General features: G+C 43.8%; 1 protein-coding gene across 2 annotated transcripts in view; it reads left to right on the top strand.

Moving 5' to 3' along the window:
* The first annotated feature begins 7,399 nt into the window (after positions 1–7,399).
* ACTL6B (actin like 6B) overlaps positions 7,400–25,636 on the top strand; it is a 41,893-nt gene continuing 23,656 nt past the window's right edge. For both annotated transcript variants that reach the window (XM_082252972.1, XM_082252973.1), the window contains exons 1-3: positions 7,400–7,521; positions 16,425–16,501; positions 21,992–22,154. In XM_082252972.1, the coding sequence (XP_082109098.1) occupies positions 7,497–7,521; positions 16,425–16,501; positions 21,992–22,154 (265 nt within the window). In that variant the 5' untranslated portion in view covers positions 7,400–7,496. The remainder of the gene's footprint in view (positions 7,522–16,424; positions 16,502–21,991; positions 22,155–25,636) is intronic.

The raw sequence follows: 25,636 nt of genomic DNA, 5'->3' as shown, positions 1-25,636 counted from the left end.
AAGTCGGATGATCGGTCGGCCGATAATCGTTGCGTGTGTACGAGGCATAAGTCAGTGATGAAACCATATCGGCTTGGATCCGATCCTGGAATGGCCCAGTCCAAGGTGTTCCTCTGCTGTAATCCAGGAGTGGGCCTACCCTCTGCTTTTGCATGAGGCTTTTGGGCTTACTGGTTGCCTCATTCGAGGTAGTACTGTATACCCAATTTCAGTCTTCTGAAAGACTTCCCTAAAGGGTGTGACATGGAGTTTTTGAAGAATGTACAGAGCCAGGCTGAGATCCCAGGGAGTCACTGTAGCAACAAAGGAGGATTGATATGAACATCCCCCTGACGTACAAAGGTATCTTTAACTAGACTACACTCTTCAGCAGGAGTTCCTAATGGTTAATAAGAAAAGGCTGGTCACTGCCTCTTTGGTAATTGGTAACATCACCAGCCCCATTCATCTAATGCCTCGTACACACGCAACGATTATCGGCCGACCGATCGTCTGACTTTTGTCCAGAGTTGTGTTTTGTTGGTTGGAATGTGCCTAGACTGCACACAAATTTTCTCGGCCAACAAAAATCTACTTCAGAAGTGATGTCATGTGCTGGTTTACTTGCCGCGTGTTTTTTCTTCTCTGAGCATGCCCAGTCTTGCTCATCAGATTTTTGTCTGCCGAAATCTGTACTGACTGACAGAAAATCGGCCGTTGTGTTGACGGCCAACAAAAATTTTATAGCATGCACACCAGATTTTTTTCGGCCGAAAAGTCGCAGTCGGTTGTCGAAAGCATCATACTAACAAGCCGAAAATCGGCTGATCGGACGTTGGCTGAAAATTCCCGGCCAATAATCGATGCGTGTGTACGAGGCATAAGCAGGAAGCAGCCAGAATAGTTTGATTAAAAAAATAAAAAAAAAATAGCGTGGGGTTCCTCCTACAATTCATACTAGGCCCTGGTTAAAAAAAAAAAAAAAATATATATATATATATATATATATATATATATAATGGGGATAAAAAAAACATATGGTCCCACCAAAAATACACACCAGACCCTTATCTAAGCATGCAACAAGGCAGGAAGAGAGGGTGTCAACCATGTGCCCCTCCCTCCTGAACCATACCAAGCCACATGCCCTCAGCATGAGGGGGGGTAACTTGCAAGGAGGAGTTGTCCCCCTGGCTAAGTGCCTTGTCCCCATGTTAACGAGGACAAGGGCCCCTTCCCCACATATCTCTGAACTTGTAAGTGCGAGGGTTCACAGGTGGGGAGCTTATCCGAATCTCTAAAAGCACCCTTCTACAATAAGGGGGCATCCAGATACCCTCATGTAAATGAGTAAGGGGGGTACCCCTACTCATTCATGAAAAAAAAGTAAACTATGAATGAAAAACAATTACATGGTTTTTGAGGAGTCCTCTATTAAAGAAGAAAAAACGATCAATGAAGTACATCCATCGTCTAGGGCAGGGGTAATGAATTAAAATTCAAGGAGGTCCGGTCGCTAAAATTTTCATTGGGCCGAGGTCCGAATCTCAAGTCTGTGCTGACTCTGAACAAAATGTGCCCACCAGCTTGACCCTTAACATAAAATATGCCCATCAGCGTGCCCCTTAGCATAACATTTGCCCGTCAGCGTGACCCTTAACACAAAATAAGGGGCACGCTGATGGGCATATTTTATGTTAAGGGTCATGCCGATGGGCACATTTTATGTTAGGGGGCACCCTGATGGGCACATTTTATGATGGTGGGATTGCTGATGGGCAAAAAAAACGTGTAAATCAGCGTTGCTCTTAACAAAAAATATGCCCATCAGTGTGTACCACAGCATAAATATGCACATCAGCATGCCCCTTAACATAAAATATGCCCATCAGCGTGACCCTTAACATAAAATATGCCCATCAGCGTGCCCCTTATTTTGTGTTAAGGGTCACGCTGATGGGCAAATGTTATGCTAAGGGGCACGCTGATGGGCATATTTTATGTTAAGGGTCACGCTGGTGGGCACATTTTGTTCTGCCCATCAGAGTGCCCCTAACATAAAATGCGCCCATCAGCTTGCCCCTTATTTTATGTTAAGGGTCATGCTGATGGGCATATTTTATGTTAAGGGTCATGCTGATGGGCATATTTTTTGCTGTGGTACACACTGATGGGCATATTTTATGTTAAGGGGCACGCTGATGGGCAAAACAAAATGTGTAAATCAGCGTTGCGCTCAACATAAAATATGCCCATTAGCGTGCCCCTTAACATAAAATGTGCCCATCAGCGTGTCCCTTAACATAAAATATGCCCATCAGAGTGCCCCTTAACATAAAATATGCCCATCAGTGTGTACCACAGCAAAAAATATGCCCATCAGCGAGTCCATTAACATAAAATATGCCCATCAGCGTGTCCCTTAGCATAAAATAAGGGGCACGCTGATGGGCACATTTTATGTCAAGGGAGCAATCTGATGGGCATATTTTGTTTCTTTTATGGGGCACTCTAATGAGCACAACAACACATGCCAGTCTGCACACTTCAGGGTTTTTAAATTGCATTATTCTCCTCTAAAAATGTGCTCCACATACCTGGAGCCAGCTGAGTCAAAAGCCGCGAACAGGGGGCGTGCACATAGTGTCCGATGTGAGGGAGCCGCAGTCAGGAGCAGAGGGCGGGGGCGCGCGAGTGACGTCACGCCCCTACTCGCGGCCCGACAGGACACCGCAATGTCCATTAGTCAGTTGCAGGGGGCGGGGCGCGCGCGGGACGTCACTCCCCTACTCGCGGCTCGAGCGGGACGTCACTCCCCTACTCGCGGCTCGAGCAGGCCGTCACTCCCCTATTCGCGGCTCGCGCGGGACGTCACTCCCCTACTCGCGGCCCGACACAACAACTGCTGCTAGTGAGCCGGGAGCCGCAAGCGGTCCGGGCAGAAGCATCTCGCGGGCCGTCAATGGACCGCGGGCCGCCATTTAGTGACCGCTGGTCTAGGGGAATCTCCCTGGCAAGGCACTCCCCTTCTCCAACGTTGAGGGCATGTGGCCTAATATGGGGGGGGGGGGGTGGTCACATGCTCATCAACCCCAGGAATGAATTCCCTGTGGATTTTTTGGGGGGAACCCCATGCTTTTTTTTTTTCTTGATGTTTGAATGGGGTCCCTCTTACCAGTAAATTCCTTTTTTGGGGGGTATATTACAGGACACCCTCCCTTCTGTGCTTACGGTCCACTCCTGTTATTGCTTGCTTAAAAACCGAGGCTTGCTGGGAGTGGAAGGATTTCTACTGGATTGCTCCTACAGCTTTGCTTTGCCAGTGCCCAATCTCCTGCAGGCAGCAGCATAACCAAGTGTACCAGAATATTGTCCTATAATGAACCTGAAGATAATACAAAACGCCTTTCAGATCCCACCTCTACAACACTGGTTCCTATCCTTGGTCCACAAGAACCCTCAACAGGTCATGTTTTAAGAATTTCCCCCTAGATAAAATAGTGCTCATAAATATGTGTAGCACTGCCCCCTTGAGGATTGCTGATTTTACACACTTTTGGATTCCCCTGGGTTACCCGTAGCAACTGCATACAGAAATCTTAACACTTTACTTCCTTGGCTCAGTCAATGAACAGTCTAGGGGTTGTCGTTTTTGTGTTTTTTTTTTTTTTAATGTTGGGATGGGAGAAGGGATGAGTGGGATACTCCAACAATTGAACTATTCACAATGCTGAGGACTTCTGACTGAGAATGCAGCAAGGCCGCAGCTTCATCCAGCCACTAGATGAATGTGGGGTAAATGTTCCTTCTGGTACTTATCTTCAGGGCACCCGCCTATTACCCCCTTTTCTTTCCACCAATTGACACCCGTCCCCTGACTACACTGCTCCGGAGTGGCCCCCTTCCTGGGCAGGCCCTTAGGCATGATCCGCTGTACTTCCAGGTTCTCCAGTGCCTTAACTCCTCCAGTCAGCTCTCCTGGACCTCTGGGTTCAGCTCCACACCTCTGGCTCACCAGGCTGACTGCTTGTGACCATGCACCAACCACTGCAGAAGAGGAGGCAGCCACCACCCTCCTTACGGGACTCTGCTCACCAGCCAAAGACCTTGAGCACCTGTGCCCCTGGCTTTAAATACTACACCCCACAATGCACTGAGACAGCAGTCTTTGGCAATCCCTGGGGCTGTATCAAAGCCTGTGTCCTCATTGGCTAGGTTTCCTCCACTGTCCAATGTGCCTTCCCCTTGGGCACAGTGGGGACACTCCCTCAGACCATATGAATCACACATTGAGCAGACCTAACTCACAGATCCTAATCCCTGTTAAGCAGAGTGCAATATAGAATTTGCCTGCTGCTCCTCTGATAGGCAGACAGGGACAAAAACTATACTCACTCTCTAGCACCTGCCTAGGAGGGTGCTACATACGTAGCCATTGACCTTGATTTAAAGCACTCGTAAGAGGTGAAGGACGTCTTTAAAACATTTAGTTAGGGGCTTAGGGCCACATTGAGCCTGCTACAAAATTTTACTCGGGCCTGCAGTAACTCTAATGTGATGGGGGACTTCTGATGTGAAGAAAGTCCCTAAAACATTTAGCTAGGGGGTTTGGGGTTACTTGAGGATTGGGGTTGGGAACTATTGCTCCAGAACAGGGGTCTCTAAACTGTGGCCAGAGAGCCACAGCCAGCCTGCTACAAGATTTTACCCAGCCTACAGCAACTCTAATGGGACGGGGACGGGGGGGAGCCTTCTTATGTAATAGGGACTTCTCATGTGAAGGAATTACCCCAAAAATTTAGCTAGGGGGCTTGGGTGTTGCTTAAGAATTGGGGTTGGGAATTAATGCTATAGAACAGAGGTCTTCGGGGGGGGGGGGAGGGGGTTGAGCCTTCTTACCTAAGAGGGACTTCTCATGTGAAGGAATTACCCAAAAAATTTAGCTAGGGGGCTTGGGTGTTACTTAAGAATTGAGGTTGGGAATTATTGCTATAGAACAGGGGTCTTCGGGGGGGGGGGGGCCTTCTTATGTAATAGGAACTTCTCATGTGAAGGAATAACCCAAAAAATGTAGCTAGGGGGCTTGGGTGTTACTTAAGAATTGGGGTTGGGAATTATTGCTATAGAACAGGGGTCTTCGGGTGGGGGGGGGGGGAGCTTTCTTATGTAATAGGGACTTCTCATGTGAAGGAATTACCCAAAAAATTTAGCTAGGGGGCTTGGGTGTTACTTAAGAATTGGGGTTGGGAATTATTTCTATAGATCAGGGGTCTTCAAACTATGGCCAAAGGGCCACATCCAGTCTGCTACAAGATTTTACCCGGCCTACAGCAACTCTGACATGATGGGGGACTTTTCATGTGATGGGACGGCTTCTGGGAGGAGGAAAAGGGGAATCTGATGTGAAGGAAGTCCCAAAAACATTTAGTTGGGGGGGTTACTTGAGAATTGGGGTTGGCAACTATTGCTCCAGAACAGGGGTCTCCAAACTATGGCCAGAGAGCCACAGCCAGCCTGCTACAAGATTTTACCTGGCCTACAGCAACTCTTATGGACCGGGGGGAGCCTTCTGATGGGATAGGGGGGCTCTAATGTAATAGGGACTTCTCATGTGAAGGAATTACCCAAAAAATTTAGCTAGGGGGCTTGGGTGTTACTTAAGAATTGGGGTTAGGAATTATTGCTATAGAACAGGGGTCTTCAAACTATGGCCAAAGGGCCACATCCAGTCTGCTACAAGATTTTACCCGGCCTACAGCAACTCTGACGTGATGGGGCACTTTTCATGTGATGGGACAGCTTCTGGGAGGAGGAAAAGGGGAATCTGAGGTGAAGGAAGTCCCAAAAACATTTAGTTGGAGGGTTACTTGAGAATTGGGGTTGGCAACTATTGCTCCAGAACAGGGGTCTCCAAACTATGGCCAGAGAGCCACAGCCAGCCTGCTACAAGATTTTACCTGGCCTACAGCAACTCTTATGGAACGGGGGGAGCCTTCTGATGGGATAGGGGGGCTCTAATGTAATAGGGACTTCTCATGTGAAGGAATTACCCAAAAAATTTAGCTAGGGGGCTTGGGTGTTACTTAAGAATTGGGGTTAGGAATTATTGCTATAGAACAGAGGTCTTCAACCTATGGCCAGAGGGCCACATCCAGTCTGCTACAAGATTTTACCCGGCCTTCAGCAACTCTGACGTAATGGGGGACTTTTCATGTGATGGGGCAGCTTCTGATGTGAAGGAAGTCCCAAAAACATTTAGTTGGGGGGTTACTTGAGAATTGGGGTTGGCAACTATTGCTTTAGAACAGGGGTCTCCAAACTATGGCTTTAGGGCCATATCCAGCGTGCAACAAGATTTTACCTGGCCTGCAGTAACTCTGCTGTGATGTGATAGGGGGGCTTCTGGGAGGACGTGAAGTTATTTCTTGGAGCGTATTTTAATCATTCATTTATAAACCTCATTTTTTTTTTTGGCCCGCTAATATTTAAAAAATATACAATGTGGCCCTCTTGCTAAAAAAAATTGAAGACCCCCCTGGGAGGACCTGATGACATCACAGCTGTAAACATGAAATTAGGACTCCGTTCACATCTTGGCATCCCGGGTCGTGAGCGATTCTGCCCGCGATCCTGAATCACGGGATGCCTGTGTGATTCCCCGTCACTTCGAATGGCACCCCAAACGCGGTGCGATTTTGCTACGCTTGTCAGCCGACGAATCATGGTAAAATCACGCAAATAGAATTTTTTGGACGCCTGTCACCCAAAAGAAGTCCAAGAACTTCTTTTGGGCAAGAGACGTCCCGCGGTTCTGTGCCGCGCTTGTGGTGCCAGGGATCGCCCGGGCGTCCCGTGATTTGCCGCGATCCGGAACGCCAAGATTAGAAAAGAGCCTTATATTGACGCCCTTCAACTGAGGAAGTGGCTATTTAAAGCCACGAAACACGTTTTATTTGATGAAATAAAGAAACTTGATGCAACTCCAGCCCATTCTTAGGCAACACCACTGCCGATCGGACCACCGACGGGTTCTCTCCGCAGACTTCTCTTTCATGTCGTCATTTCATAGCTGGTGGCCTATCCTGAGCATTAATATGTAGTTATCTGTCATACGATTCAAAATAAATGCTGCAACCTCTTCCCATAGAATGGATTGTCTCATTTTTTTTTACAATGAATAAAGAAAGGATTCGCTTTGTGTGAACAAAACCTTAGGCAGCCGAAGTCGCACGGCCTATGCCTGCCAGCGTGGTGCGATCGTAAATTGCTCTAGACTCCGTATTCTATGGTGCAGTGTGATGATGTGTGCTGCCCCTTTAAGAATTCTCTCTGGCTCTCCATTTCTGCTATCAGGCGACAGACAGGCTGGTTAGAATGACGTCCTCCTGAGCCAATCAGGGACGTCATGTCTGGGAAGGCTGTGCTCTTATTGGTCAGTGGGGTAAGAATGTTCAGACGGTCTCTGGTTCTGGGGATCAGATGTGGCCAGGTTGGGGGTCTTCAGGTGTCTGTGCAGGATGAGCGGAGGGGTGTACGGGGGAGGTGAGTGCTGCACATTACATCCTACACCCTGTATATAATACTAATTACACCCTGCACCCTATATATAATTATATCCTGCACCCTATATATAATTATATCCTACACCCTGCACCCTATATATAATTATATCCTACACCCTGCACCCTATATATAATTATATCCTACACCCTGCACCCTATATATAATACTAATTACACCCTGCACCCTATATATAATACTAATTACACCCTGCACCCTATATATAATACTAATTACACCCTGCACCCTATATATAATACTAATTACACCCTGCACCCTATATATAATACTAATTACACCCTGCACCCTATATATAATACTAATTACACCCTGCACCCTATATATAATACTAATTACACCCTGCACCCTATATTTAATTATATCCTACACCCTGTATATAATACTGATTACATCCTGCACCCCTATATATAATACTAATTACATCCTGCACCCCTATATATAATACTGATTACATCCTGCACCTCTATATATAATACTAATTACATCCTGCACCCTATATAAAATAATAATTACATCCTGCACCCCTATATATAATACTGATTACATCCTGCACCCTATATATAATACTAATTACATCCTGCACCCTGTATATAATACTAATTACATCCTGCACCCTGTATATAATACTAATTACATCCTGCACCCTGTATATAATACTGATTACATCCTGCACCCTATATATAATAATAATTACATCCTGCACCCTGTATATAATACTGATTACATCCTGCACCCCTATATATAATACTAATTACATCCTGCACCCCTATAATATAATACTGATTACATCCTGCACCCCTATATATAATACTAATTACATCCTGCACCCTATATATAATAATAATTACATCCTGCACCCCTATATATAATACTAATTACATCCTGCACCCTATATATAATACTAATTACATCCTGCACCCTGTATATAATACTAATTACATCCTGCACCCTATATATAATACTAATTACATCCTGCACCCTATATATAATACTAATTACATCCTGCACCCTGTATATAATACTAATTACATCCTGCACCTCTATATATAATACTAATTACATCCTGCACCCTATATATAATACTAATTACATCCTGCACCCTATATATAATACTAATTACATCCTGCACCCTGTATATAATACTGATTACATCCTGCACCTCTATATATAATACTGATTACATCCTGCACCCTATATATAATACTAATTACATCCTGCACCCTGTATATAATACTAATTACATCCTGCACCCTATATATAATACTAATTACATCCTGCACCCCTATATATAATACTAATTACACCCTGCACCCTATATATAATACTAATTACACCCTGCACCCTATATATAATACTAATTACACCCTGCACCCTATATATAATACTAATTACACCCTGCACCCTATATATAATACTAATTACACCCTGCACCCTATATTTAATTATATCCTACACCCTGTATATAATACTGATTACATCCTGCACCCCTATATATAATACTAATTACATCCTGCACCCCTATATATAATACTGATTACATCCTGCACCTCTATATATAATACTAATTACATCCTGCACCCTATATAAAATAATAATTACATCCTGCACCCCTATATATAATACTGATTACATCCTGCACCCTATATATAATACTAATTACATCCTGCACCCTGTATATAATACTAATTACATCCTGCACCCTGTATATAATACTAATTACATCCTGCACCCTGTATATAATACTGATTACATCCTGCACCCTATATATAATAATAATTACATCCTGCACCCTGTATATAATACTGATTACATCCTGCACCCCTATATATAATACTAATTACATCCTGCACCCCTATAATATAATACTGATTACATCCTGCACCCCTATATATAATACTAATTACATCCTGCACCCTATATATAATAATAATTACATCCTGCACCCCTATATATAATACTAATTACATCCTGCACCCTATATATAATACTAATTACATCCTGCACCCTGTATATAATACTAATTACATCCTGCACCCTATATATAATACTAATTACATCCTGCACCCTATATATAATACTAATTACATCCTGCACCCTGTATATAATACTAATTACATCCTGCACCTCTATATATAATACTAATTACATCCTGCACCCTATATATAATACTAATTACATCCTGCACCCTATATATAATACTAATTACATCCTGCACCCTGTATATAATACTGATTACATCCTGCACCTCTATATATAATACTGATTACATCCTGCACCCTATATATAATACTAATTACATCCTGCACCCTGTATATAATACTAATTACATCCTGCACCCTATATATAATACTAATTACATCCTGCACCCTGTATATAATACTGATTACATCCTGCACCTCTATATATAATAATAATTACACCCTGCACCCTGTATATAATACTGATTACATCCTGCACCTCTATATATAATACTGATTACATCCTGCACCCTATATATAATACTAATTACATCCTGCACCCTGTATATAATACTAATTACATCCTGCACCCTATATATAATACTAATTACATCCTGCACCCTGTATATAATACTGATTACATCCTGCACCTCTATATATAATACTGATTACATCCTGCACCCCTATATATAATACTGATTACATCCTGCACCTCTATATATAATACTGATTACATCCTGCACCCTGTATATAATACTAATTACACCCTGCACCCTGTATATAATACTAATTACATCCTGCACCCTATATATAATACTATTTACATCCTGCATCCTCTATATAATATACAACGCATCCTGCACCCTCTATACAATGCATCCTGCATCCTCTATATGATACAAATTACACCCTGCATCCTCTATACAACGCATCCTGCACCCTCTATCTAATACACAATGCATCCTCTATATAATATACAACGCAACCTGCACCCTATAAATAATACTATTCACATCCTGCACCCTCTATTTAATATACAACGCAACCTCTATATAATATACAACACATCCTGCACCCTCTATATATTATACAATGCATCCTGCACCCTCTATATAATATATAACGCATCCTCTATATAATATACAACGCATCCTGCACCCTATATAGGATACAAATTATACCCTTCATCCTCTGTATAATATACAACGCACCCTCTATATAATATACAACGCATCCTCTATATAATATACAATGCATCCTCTATATAATATACAACGCATCCTCTATATAATATACAACGCATCCTGCATCCTTTAAATAATACTAATTACATCCTGCGCCCTCTATATAATATACAACGCATCCTGCACCCTCTATATAATATACAACGCATCCTGCACCCTCTATATAATATACATCCTGCACCCTCTATATAATATACAACACATCCTGCACCCCTTTATATAATATACAACGCATCCTGCACCCTCTATATAATATACAATGCATCCTGCACCCTCTATATAATATACAATGCATCCTGCACCCTCTATATAATATACAATGCATCCTGCACCCTCTATATAATATATAACGCGCCCTCTATATAATATACAACGCATCCTCTATATAATATACAACGCACCCTCTATATAATATACAACGCATCCTCTATATAATACAAAACGCATCCTGCACCCTCTATATAATACAAAACGCATCCTGCACCCTCTATATAATATACAATGCATCCTGCACCCTCTATATAATATACATCCTGCACCCCTCTATATAATATACAATGCATCCTGCACCCTCTATATAATATACAACGCATCCTGCACCCTATATAGGATACAAATTATACCTTGCATCCTCTATGTAATATACAACGCATCCTGCACCCTCTATATAATATACAACGCACCCTCTATATAATATACAACGCACCCTCTATATAATATACAACGCACCCTCTATATAATATACAAGGCACCCTCTATATAATATACAACGCATCCTGCACCCTCTATATACTAAACAACGCATCCTGCACCCTATATAGGATACAAATTATACCTTGCATCCTCTATATAATATACAACGCATCCTGCACCCTCTATATAATATACAACGCACCCTCTATATACAGTGGTGATTGAAAGTTTGGGCACCTCAGGTAAAAATTTGTATTAATGTGCATAAAGAAGCCAAGGAAAGATGGAAAAATCTCCAAAAGGCATTAAATTACAGATTAGACATTCCTATAATATGTCAACAAAAGTTAGATTTTATTTCCATCATTTACACTTTTAAAATTACAGAAAACAAAAAATGGTGTCTGCAAAAGTTTGGGCACCCTGCAGAATTTATAGCATGCACTGCCCCCTTTGCAAGGCTGAGACCTGCCAGTGTCATGGATTGTTCTCAATCATCATCTGGGAAGACCAGGTGATGTCAATCTCAAAGGTTTTAAATGCCCAGACTCATCTGACCTTGCCCCAACAATCAGCACCATGGGATCTTCTAAGCAGTTGTCTAGAAAACTGAAACTGAAAATAGTTGACGCTCACAAAGCTGGAGAAGGCTATAAGAAGATAGCAAAGCGTTTTCAGATGTCAATATCCTCTGTTCGGAATGTAATTAAGAAATGGCAGTCATAAGGAACAGTGGAAGTTAAAGCAAGATCTGGAAGACCAAGAAAAATATCAGACAGAACAGCTCACAGGATTGTGAGAAAAACAATTCAAAACCCACGTTTGACTGCACGATCCCTCCAGAAAGATCTGGCAGACACTGGAGTTGTGGTACACTATTCCACTATAAAGAGATACTTGTACAAATATGGTCTTCATGGAAGAGTCATCAGAAGAAAACCTCTTCTACGTCCTCACCACAAAAATCAGCGTTTGAACTTTGCAAATAAACATATAGACAAGCCTGATGCATTTTGGAAACAAGTTCTGTGGACCGGTGAGGTTAAAATTTACCTTTTTGGCCGGAATGAGCAAAGGTACGTTTGGAGAAGAAGGGGCACAAAATTTAATGAAAAGAACCTCTGTCCAACTGTTAAGCATGGGGGTGGATCAATCATGCTTTGGGGTTGTATTGCAGCCAGTGGCACAGGGAACATCTCATGAGTAGAAGGAAGAATGGATTCAATAAAATTTCAGCAAATTTTGGATGGTAACTTGATGCCATCTGTGAAGTTAAAGAGAGGATGGCTTCTACAAATGGATAATGATCCTAAACACACCTCGAAATCCACGGGGGATTACATCAAGAGGCGTAAACTGAAGGTTTTGCCATGGCCTTCACAATCTCCTGACCTCAACATAATTGAAAATCTATGGATAGACCTTGAAAGAGCAGTGCGTGACAGACAGCCCAGAAATCTCAAAGAACTGGAAGACTTTTGAAAGGAAGAATGGGCAAAGATACCTCAAACAAGAATTCAAAGACTCTTGGCTGGCTACAAAAAGCATTTACAAGCTGTGATACTTGCCAAAGGGGGAAGTACAAGATATTAACTCTGCAGGGTGCCCAAACTTTTGCAAACGCCATTTTTTTGTTTTCTGTTATTTTGAAAGTGTAAATGATGGAAATAAAATCTAACTTTTGTTGACATATTATAAGAATGTATAATCTGTAATTTGATGCATTTTGGAGATGTTTCCATCTTTCCTTGGCTTCTTTATGCACATTAATACAAATTTTTACCCGGGGTGCCCAAACTTTCGATCACCACTGTAATATACAACGCAACCTGCACCCTATAAATAATACTATTCACATCCTGCACCCTCTATTTAATATACAACGCATCCTCTATTTAATATAGAACGCATCCTGCACTCTATATATGATACAAATTATACCCTGCATCCTCCATACAATATACAACACATCCTCTATATAATATACAACGCATCCTCTATATAATATACAACGCATCCTCTATATAATATAAAACACATCCTGCACCCTCTATATAATATACAACGCATCCTCTATATAATATATGCACCCTCTAAATATTAAACAATACATCCTCTATATAATATACAAAATATCCTTTATAAAATATACAACGCATTCTGCATCCTCTATATAATATACAACGCATCCTCTATATAATATAGGACACATCCTCTATATAATATATGACACATCCTCTATATAATATACGACACATCCTCTATATAATATACAACACATCCTCTATATAATATACAACACATCCTCTATATGATATACAACACATCCTCTATATAATATACAACACATCCTCTATATAATATACAACACATCCTCTATATAATATACAACACATCCTCTATATGATATAGGACACATCCTCTATATAATATACAACACATCCTCTATATGATATAGGACACATCCTCTATATAATATACAACACATCCTCTATATGATATAGGACACATCCTCTATATGATATACGACACATCCTCTATATAATATACGACACATCCTCTATATAATATACGACACATCCTCTATATAACATACGACACATCCTCTATATAATATACGACACATCCTCTATATAATATACGACACATCCTCTATATAATATACCACACATCCTCTATATAATATACCACACATCCTCTATATAATATACCACACATCCTCTATATAACATACGACACATCCTCTATATAATATACGACACATCCTCTATATAACATACGACACATCCTCTATATAACATACGACACATCCTCTATATAATATACGACACATCCTCTATATAATATACGACACATCCTCTATATAACATACGACATATCCTCTATATAATATACGACACATCCTCTATATAATATACGACACATCCTCTATATAAGATGAAATAAAAGAATAGTAGCGCAGAAACAGCATAAAGATGTCTCATGAAATAAACTGCAAATCACCCAAAATGAAGTATAGTGCTGAAAAACAGTCCTCAAAACATTAAGTGACTAATCACGCAGGGTATTTCTCAGTGTAGTATAGTAAAGCAAACACCAGTCCCATTGACCATCAGATCATTGATGACACAAATATGTTTAGTCCTTCCTTATATGATCATGTAAACACATTTCACTAGGAAGTCAATGTCCCGTGTGGTCTTGCAGGTTCACCTCTAATCCACCACCAAGTGCAGGGGGAAGGTAAGAAATGGCCACTCACCAGATCACCATGCCCATTTACTCTCATAAATGAGCCCACCTCACATATGTATATCCACCCGTTGTAACACACAGCCACAGGATAAGGCAGGTACCAGTAAGGGATAATCCGTGGTCCACTCCAATTAAGATCACTCAATCTTCCTCACATGTATGTGGAAATAAAGAATATGCCTCCACTAGTGCAATATGTCTGATACCGATTGCACTCACTTGTGGTAAAATGCTTGTGGTAAAATACAGGTAAGCTCATCACTCTTATGCGGCCACTGCGGTCGGCATTCCCTGCTACACAGATAAGGCTCCACGCCAAATCGGGTAATTCTGGAAGTCCTCCACGGCCGTCAGTCTCAATTGGGTGCGTCGTCTGGCCATGCCCGACGCGTTTCGTCACTTCCTGACTTCAACTGGGGGCGCGGCCAGGACGACGCACACAGCCCATTTATGCTGCGCACAACGGCGCCGCATCCAATCACAAGGCAAGTAGGTCAACCGGAAGGACAACGAGCACCACAATACCGGAAGGTAAACACCGTCCAGAAAGCCCTTAAGTCCAACCCCCCGGAAACAGACAGTAACCACCTCTGCAGACACCAGGAATCAGAATGAAATCCCGCTAATGTGTCATCCATGAATACTCTTATAGAGGCAGATAGTCACTCCGGGTGCCCCATTACCTGTGATTCTACTTACAATCAATGATGGTAAATGCCTAAACACCAAATCATAATGCAATACTATCGCCCCAATCCGCTTAATCATATTGCTAATTAGAACCCGGAATCCATATTTCATGTGAACCCTGATTCTAATACAATAAATAAACATAAAAATCATCTTATAAAATCTCATATATCATATAAAAACATATAAAACCATAAGATATATGTTAAAAAACCAAATGGTTAGAATATCAAATGGTTAAAATATATCAACTGTTAAAATACTGAACACTGTGTTGAAAAAGAAATAAATAACAAATCATGCTAAAAACACAATCTGTCAAGATGAATTCATGGGGACATCCTCTATATAATATACGACACATCCTCTATATAATATACGACACATCCTCTATATAATATACAACACATCCTCTATATAATATACCACACATCCTCTATATAATATACGACACATCCTCTATATAACATACGACACATCCTCTATATAATATACGACACATCCTCTATATAATATGCGACACATCCTCTATATAATATACGACACATCCTCTATATAATATACAACACATCCTCTATATAACATACGACACATCCTCTATATAATATACGACACATCCTCTATATAACATACGACACATCCTCTATATAATATACGACACATCCTCTATATAACATACGACACATCCTCTATATAATATACGACACATCCTCTATATAATATACGACACATCCTCTATATAATATACGACACATCCTCTATATAACATACGACACATCCTCTATATAATATGCGACACATCCTCTATATAATATACAGCATATCCTCTATATAATATACGACACATCCTCTATATAATATACGACACATCCTCTATATAACATACGACACATCCTCTATATAACATACGACACATCCTCTATATAACATACGACACACCCTCTATATGATATAGGACACATGCTGCACCCTCCATATTATATTCTATACTAGGGCTTTTCATAGTGTTTATTCTGTCTTCCAGATGAGGTCGGTGCTCTGGTGTTTGATATCGGGTCATACTCGGTCCGGGCCGGCTATGCAGGAGAAGATTGCCCCAAGGTAACTACCCTTCTTTATCTACCTTAATTAGCCCCCCCATACTATCATATCCATGTTCTGACACTCAGATATAAATTCACACTGGTGTGTTTTCCAATTTCAGCCTATTGTGCTGACCAGAAATCTTCCTTTTATTTTGAGTTGTCGCTCACTAGCTGACTGCTGAAATCAGGCTTGTTGCAGCCTTGTTTGATGAGGTGGGATAACAGAGAGCTCGGGGTAGGTGTCTCTAGTGGGATGATGTCACCAGTAGAGTAGGTGGGGCAGTTGCAAACTCCATATAGATAAAGTCCTTGGTGGGGACTGACCCCAGGACCACAGCTCACTAAGGCAAACCCGACAGCTAAAGCAACCTCACGCTGCTACTGGTGACATGGCAGCACTCCTTCGTAACAATGGCAGCAGTTAAAGCTGAACTCCACCCTAGGCTCTGACCTTTACTCACTCTCTAAATTAAAGAGGAATCTGCCAAATCAGGACGACTGCAAAAAAAAACCCTTCCACTCTCCATTTAAAACTAAAAAAGTTGTGTAAAAGCATGATCTGCCTACTCTATATGGGTAAAAGTCTGATGACACCTGCCAGGACAAGCACCCAAAGTGAGAAGGCCAAAAGATGCCCCCCTCACCCATAAGCTTTGATATACCTTAGTGGTTCAGGGGTTGCAGGTCCGACCCTTTTTACACCCCTCCTGCTAAAGCTCCCACCAGGCCCGTCGCATGAAGGCAGGCAAAACAAGCAATTGCTTGGGGCCCCCGAGCTGGCCTGGGGCCCAAAGACCCAAGACACAGACTGACATTATCCCAAAAACCCAAATCACACACACAGGCCGGCCTCACAACACACAGGCGGCCTGTGACAGGCCAGCGGGCGGACGCACAGCGGAGGAGCGGCATTACGTCACGCAGCACCGGCTCGCTAGGGGGAGAGTGCGCGGCGGCGGCGCGCATCTGCGCAGTGCGCACCAGCCCCACCCCAGCCTAGGCGGCCTAAAGCGCGCACGGGAGTGGCGCCACCCCACCAGGCCCGTGAACTTCGCCAGAGAGAGACACACCACGAGTCATCACATCATCCTCACACACGTGGACCGGACCAGGTCAGCGACAGGTATGACACTGACAGTCTGTCACTCAATTTTTTCGTGCAAAAATTGGACCAATTGTCCAATTGGGAACAATACCTACCTGTTAACAGACAGCTGGATAGTCCCATAGCAAAGGAAAAAAGTCCCCCTGGGCACATGGTGGGGGAACGGGAGGGGCGATAATATCTGGCAACTTGTTGTATAGGGGTCACTTAAGTTTAATGAAAAATATGAAGCTGTATAAGATGATCAGAGATACCAGTGGATACCAGTCTGCCTTGCCTTCTACTGCCCTCCTTCATGGCCTTCCATTACTATATCAGTGCCCGCCTCAATTACTGCTTTCCCTCCCTCACTGCCCCAAATCTGCGTGTGTGCGGGGGGGCCTTCATGTCCATTTTGCTTGGGGCCCCCAAATTCCTTCAAACGGCCCTGGCTCCCACAGTAGGGTTGCCACTTCATCCCTTTAAACCAGGACACATATTAATTACACAGGTTCTGAGGCTAATATAATGCACATAGGGCACTAAGTGAGTTTAATTACCACCTTAATCAGCCACAGAACCTGTGCAATTAATGTGTGTCCTGGTTTAAAGGGATGAGGTGGCAACCTTAGTCCACAGTGGTCTCATCTTCTACCTAAACTCCCACTCCTGGCCCAACTGTGGACTTCACATTCAATTCATCCCAAAGGTATTCAGTAGGGTTTAGGGCTCTGTGCAGAACACATAAGTTATTCCACACCAGACTGGTCAAACCATATTTTTATGGCGCTGGCTCCACTCTAAGGGATAGCTTCTTTGTGTCCATTTAGCCAAAAGAAAATTTCTGAGGTCAGATACTGATGTTGAATGAGAAGACCTGGCTCACCACCGGTGTTCTAATTCACCCTAAAGGTGAAGGCCACTCAGTTTCCTTCACACCATATTCCTCAAACCATGTCTTTATGGAGCTGACTCCGCTCTTCTATCTTCTGGGAAGGCTTTCCACAAGATTTCGCAGTGTGTCTATGGGGATATGAGCCTTTTTTGAGCTTAGGTACTGATGTTAGATGGGAAGACCTGATTCACAATGAGCATTTCAATTTATGCCAAGAGTGTTCATTAGGGTTGAAGTTAAAGGCCCGTACACACGAGAAGAAATTCGGCCGGGAAATTTTGTCCGACGACCGATCTGCCGATTTTCGGCTTGTTAGTATGGTGCTTCCGACAACCGACTCCGACTTTTTCGGCCGAAAAAATCCTGGTGTGCAGGCTATATCATTTTTGTCGACTATCAAAACACGTCCGATTTTCGTCTCATTAGTACAGATTTCGATGGGGAAAAATCTTATGAGCAAGACTAGGCATGCTCAGAGATGAAAGAACACATAGAAAGCAATCCAACACATGACATCACTTCTGAAGTAGAATTCTGCCGTACAGGAAAATTTGTGTGCAGTCTAGAGCACATTCCAACCAACGGACACCACTCTGTACAAAAGACGGACGACCGGTCGGCGGAAATTCGTTGCGTGTGTACGAGGCTTTACTCTCTGTGCAGGACACTCCAATTCCTCCACAGCAAAATAACCAAACCATGTCTTTATGGAGATGGCTCTACTCATCTGAGAAGGCTTCCTACAAAATTGTGGAGTGTGCCTGTGAGAATTTGTGCACAATCAGCCAAAAGAACATTTGTGAGGTCAGGTACTGATGTTGAATGGAAAGATCTGGCTCACCATTGGTGCTCTAATCCCCCCCCAGAGGGGCGCAGTAAGGTTGAGGTTAGGGCTTTGTGCAGGTAATTCAAGTTCCCCCACAACAAACTGGTGAAACCAAGTCTTTATGGAGCTGACTCCACTTGTCTGGGAGGGCTTTGGGTTTTTCTGGGAATTTGTGCTGGTGTAGCCAAAAGGGTATTTGTCAGGTCGGGTACTGATTTTGGATGAGAAAACCTGGCTCATCGCTGGTGCTCCAGTTCATCCTGAAGAAATTCAGCAGGGTTGAGGTCAGGGCTTTGTGCAGGAAACTCAAGTTCCTCTACACCCAACTGCCCAAACCATGCCTTTATGAAGCTACCTACACTCTTAAGGAATAGTTTCCCACAACATTCTCGAGTGTGGCTGTGGACATTAACATTTGTGAGGTCGAGTACTGTTATCGGATGAGTAGACCTGGCCAATTGATCACACACCTTTTTCATTGGCGCTAAACCCCAGGACAAAAAGCAATTGACCCTCACTGTGGGGATGGTCAGAGGTTCACATGCTGAGATGAGTGTGAGGAGAACATTGGAGTATAAATTAGGTTAGGCTAGAGTTAGGCTTTAAGGGGTGAAGACTACATAAGGTCATCACCTATTCTGCTTTTTTATAACTGGTGTCCAGATCATTTATTCTATACAAGATGTCCAGGTCTTGGCACCTTGCATAGCAAGCTGAACAACATCCCAAGCCCTGTCCACTCCATGTGGTGTAATTGCTGAATCTGGATGCCAGCTTGACAGCTTGGCTCCACTGCAGTACTGGGACAAGATCATCCAGTGCCCAGGGCAAAAAATTTTGCCCCCCTCCCCTTCATTATGTGTGAGCTTATGAGGAGGAAGGGGCGAGAGAGCACAGCCTGAACCTCCTCCCGGCTCTCTCCTTGCCCGATTTCAGTGCTGGGCTGACAGAAGTAGTGATGCCGCTGTCACTACTACTGTCAGCCTTATAGTAGAAGGCACTTGCGGAACCACCATCCCTACAATACACGCTGTGCTCAGGGCAAAGAAGCCAAATTGCGCCCCCCCCCCTTCGTTATATGCGAGATTATCAGGAGGAAGGGGAGAGAGAGCACAGCCCGAAACTCCTCCCGGCTCTGTCCTTGCCGCTTTCAGCGCTGGGCTGACAGAAGTAGTGATGCCGCTGTCCAAGGCTGCCGCTAGTAATCCCAGGGCCCCATACAGCCTAACTGACAGGGCCCCCCCCCCCCACTTCCAGCGAAAATATCAAAATGATATCACCCCCCCCCCAATCTCTCTTCCTAGCACAAATCCCTCCCAATCACCCCTCCCTGCACAACCCCCCCAAATCCCTCCACAAATTCACAACCCCGTCCCCCCAGCACAAATTCCCCCCTCCTAGCACAAATCCCCCAGCCCCACTCCTAGCACAAACTTTACCCCCAATCCCCCTTTCTGCCTCAAATCCCCCAAACCCTCCTACAAGCACATACCCCCCCCATTCCTCCTTCTACCAAATCCCCCCCCCCCCCAAATCCCCATTACACTTTCTAGCAAAGAGAGCTGCCAGTCCCTCAAACATCCCAAGCATAAATTATTTTCCCATTATTATTTCTGTAAGCCCCCGAAAACGACAGGGAGAAACCCCTACTAAGCCAGGAGGGGGTGCACTGTGTTGTGCTTTCCCCTCCTGTCTGAACAACACACAGCATAAGAGACAGGATCGCTCTTACATTGCATCGCACTGTACACTCACACACACAGTTTGATTACCGCCCCCTACCCACATTTCCTGCTATCGGGAGATGAGCAGCCCATGGAGGAGGTAGGGGTGGTAATCAAACTGTGTGTGTGTACAGTGCGATGCAATGTAAGAGCGATCCTGTCTCTTATGCTGCATGGACGAGTGTTGTTCAGACAGGAGGGGAGAGCCCACAGAGCACCACACAGTGCACCTCCACCCAGGTCTTACCTCTCCACGACTCTACCACTTCTCCAGACTGCCGTCCCCGTGTCCCAGCTCTGAGTGTGGGCGTGGACAAACAGCTGAAAGCCGGCGAGAGGAAGAGGCAGACAGTGCATCGCTCTGTCACTGATCCCTCTCCCCACCAATCCGCCTGCTGCCCGGGCCCCCCTATGTGCCTGGGCCCCATACAGGAGTACTGGCTGTACCCCCCTGATGGCGGCCCTGCCGCTGTCACTACTCTTGTCAGCCTTATAGTAGAAGGCACTTGCGGAACCACCATCCCTACAATACACGCTGTGCCCGGGGCAGCTGTCACTTCTGCTCTCACCTTGCCCTGTCCCTGTTCCACTGTGCGCTTTAGGAGATCCTAAAATGGCTCCAGCAAACAGGCTGCATCCAGAAATACAATACAATGCTCTAAATATTACGGTGTATTTTGTTGAGTGCCTATGAGCAGACCAAAGACTAGTTCTTTGCTGCACACATAACAAGCAATTCCAGAAAACCCGACTGTGTTAAAAGGAGTTTTATCCCTTATTAACGCCTAATGAAAACCGTTGTTTACTCCTGCTTACCCTTATCCCCTTCAGTGTTCTCATTTAGTTAGAATGTTTAGCGGGGAGGAAGGAAGGAACCAGGAAAATAAAAATATAATCAGATCAAACTTCAGATTTGAAAAACATCTTTGTGGTAAGGCTTCCATTTTAAATTTGAGCTCTTTCTTTCCTCCCATCAGGCTGACTTCCCGACCACCCTGGGTGTCTTTTCACCGGATGAGTCCGTCTCGTCTGACCCGGAGAAAGAGCGCAAGCTGAGCCGGGTCTACTACATAGACACCACCTGTCTACATGTGCCGCGGCCTCACACCGAGGTCACCTCTCCGCTGAAGAACGGAATGAGTGAGCCTGACGTGTCAACTCTCCACCAAACCATGTCTGTTCTGTAGCGGCTGTCTGCCCGCTCTGTGCCATCCTGTGCTTACCAGCATTGGCTGCCGTCATTACCCATAATCCTCCATTGTCATGGGTGAGACCAGCTGCTGTGTGCTAGAAGGTGCCAAAGTTATGGATTCTGGCCAAAATGATCTATGGTTGTGTGACTGTGGTGGAGGCATTAGAGTGTAAGCTCCTCTGGTACAGAGACTGATGTGACTGGCTCAGTGTTCTCTGTACAGCACTGCAGTATATGTCAGAGCTATATAAATATATAATAATAATAGTGTGTGACTGTGGGGGTAAACAGTGAAAATTAAATTTCTGCACAAGATAAAGATCATCATTGGCTGCCTCTCTGATCCACTAACTCACCATGTACCCCCCTTGGTGTGTACTCATTTTCTATGTACCCCAATAACCATACAACCCACTCACCGTGTATCCCATTCTTCATGTATTCTTGTCACCATATAACCCACTTACCATGTATTCTATTCTTCGCATGTCCTGTTCACCATATACCCCACTTACCATGTATTCTATTCTTCGCATGTCCTGTTCACCTTCTACCAACCTCACCATGTGTTCCATTCTTCATGTGCCCTTGTCACCATATACCCCACTCACCATGTATCCCATTCTTCATGTACCCTTGTCACCATATATCCCACTTACCATGTATTCTATTCTTCATGTGCCCTTGTCACCATATACCCCACTTACCATGTATCCCATTCTTCATGTATTCTTGTGACCATATACCCCACTCACCATGTATTCTATTCTTTGCATGTCCTGTTCACCATCTACCCCACATACCATGTGTTCCATTCTTCATGTACCCTTGTCACCATATACCCCACTCACCATGTATTCTATTCTTCATGTGCCCTGTTCACCATCTACCCCACTAACCATGTATCCCATTCTTCATCTGCCCTGTTCACCATACGCCCCACTCACAATACACCCCTTTCTTCATGTTCCCTATTCACCATCTATGACACTCACCATACACCCCACTCACCATGTATCTCATTCTTCAAGTGCCCTGTTCACCATCTACTCTACTCACCATATACCCCACTTACCATGTATTCTATTCTTCATGTGCCCTATTCACCATCTACCCCACTCGCCATGTATCCCATTCTTCATGTACCCTTGTCACCATCTACCCCACTCACCATGTATCCCATTCTTCATGTACCCTTGTCACCATCTACCCCACTCACCATGTATCCCATCTTCATGTACCCTTGTCACCATATACCCCACTTACCATGTGTTCTATTCTTCATGTGCCCTGGTCACCATCTACCCCACTCACCATGTATCCCATTCTTCACGTACCCTTGTCACCATATACCCCACTCATTCAGGTGCCCTATTCACCATCTACGACACTCACCATACACCCCACTCACCATGTACATCATTCTTCAAGTGCAGTGTTCCCCATCTACCCCACTCACCATGAATCCCATTCTTCATGTGCCCTGTTCACCATCTACCCCACTCACCATACACCCGACTCACCAAGTATCCCAGTCTTCATGTGTCCTGTTCACCACCATCTACCCCACTCACCATGTATCCCATTCTTTATCCGCCCTGTTCACCATATGCCCCACTCACAATACACCCCTTTCTTCATGTGCCCTAGTCACCATCTATGACACTCACCATACACCCCACTCACCGTGTATCTCATTCTTCAAGTGCCCTGTTCACCATCTACTCTACTCACCATATACCCCACTTACCATGTATTCTATTCTTCATGTGCCCTGTTCACCATCTACCCCACTCGCCATGTATCCCATTCTTCATGTACCCTTGTCACCATCTACCCCACTCGCCATGTATCCCATTCTTCATGTATCCTTGTCACCATCTACCCCACTCACGATGTATCCCATCTTCATGTACCTTTGTGACCATATACCCCACTTACCATGTATTCTATTTTTCATGTGCCCTGTTCACCATCTACCCCACTCGCCATGTATCCCATTCGTCATCTGCCCTGTTCACCATGTACCCCACTCATAATACATCCCTTTCTTCATGTGCCCTATTCATCATCTATGACACTCACCATACACCCCACTCACCATGTATTCTATTCTTCATGTGCCCTGTTCACCATCTACCCCACTCACCATGTATCCCATTCTTCATGTGCCCTGTTCACCATCTACCCCACTCGCCATGTATCCCATTCTTCATGTACCCTTGTCACCATCTACCCCACTCCCCATGTATCCCATTCTTCATGTACCCTTGTCACCATCTACCCCACTCGCCATGTATCCCATTCTTCATGTATCCTTGTCACCATCTACCCCACTCACGATGTATCCCATCTTCATGTACCTTTGTGACCATATACCCCACTTACCATGTATTCTATTTTTCATGTGCCCTGTTCACCATCTACCCCACTCGCCATGTATCCCATTCTTCATGTGCCCTGTTCACCATCTACCCCACTCGCCATGTATCCCATTCTTCACGTGCCCTGTTCACCATCTACCCCACTCGCCATGTATCCCATTCGTCATCTGCCCTGTTCACCATATACCCCACTCATAATACATCCCTTTCTTCATGTGCCCTATTCATCATCTATGACACTCACCATACACCCCACTCACCATGTATTCTATTCTTCATGTGCCCTGTTCACCATCTACCCCACTCACCATGTATCCCATACTTCATGTACCCTTGTCACCATCTACCCCACTCGCCATATAACCCATTCTTCATGTACCCTTGTCACCATACAGTATACCCCACTTACCATGTATCCCATTCTTCATGTACCCTTGTCACCATATACCCCACTCATTCAGGTGCCCTATTCACCATCTATGACACTCACCATACACCCCACTCACCATGTATCTCATTCTTCAAGTGCCCTGTTCCCCATCTACCCTACTCACCATGAATCCCATTCTTCATGTGCCCTGTTCACCATCTACCCCACTCACCATACACTTCACTCACCAAGTATCCCATTCTTTATGTACCCTGTTCACCACCATTTGCCCCACTCACCATACACCCTACTTACCATGAATCCCATTCTTCATGTGCCCTGTTCACCATATACCCCACTCACCATATACCTCACCCATCATATAACCCACTCACTATATAATCTATTCAATATATACCCCACATACCATGTTCCCTATTCACTGTATACTTCACTCTACATAGACCCCACTCCTTATATAATCAACTGAACATATACCCCACTTACCATGAACCCCAATTACTGTACAATCCACTCACCATATAACCCACCCACCACTTATGCCACTCAGTATGTAATCAACTGAAAATATACCCCACTCACTGTATACCCCACTTACCATATAATCAACTTACCATGCACCTCACTCATCAAGTACCCTTTTTCCTGTATACCC

This window comes from Pelophylax lessonae (assembly GCF_965119305.1).
Source record: "Pelophylax lessonae genome assembly, chromosome: 4".
NCBI lineage: Eukaryota > Metazoa > Chordata > Amphibia > Anura > Ranidae > Pelophylax > Pelophylax lessonae.
This window is presented reverse-complemented; position numbering and strand designations above follow the sequence as displayed.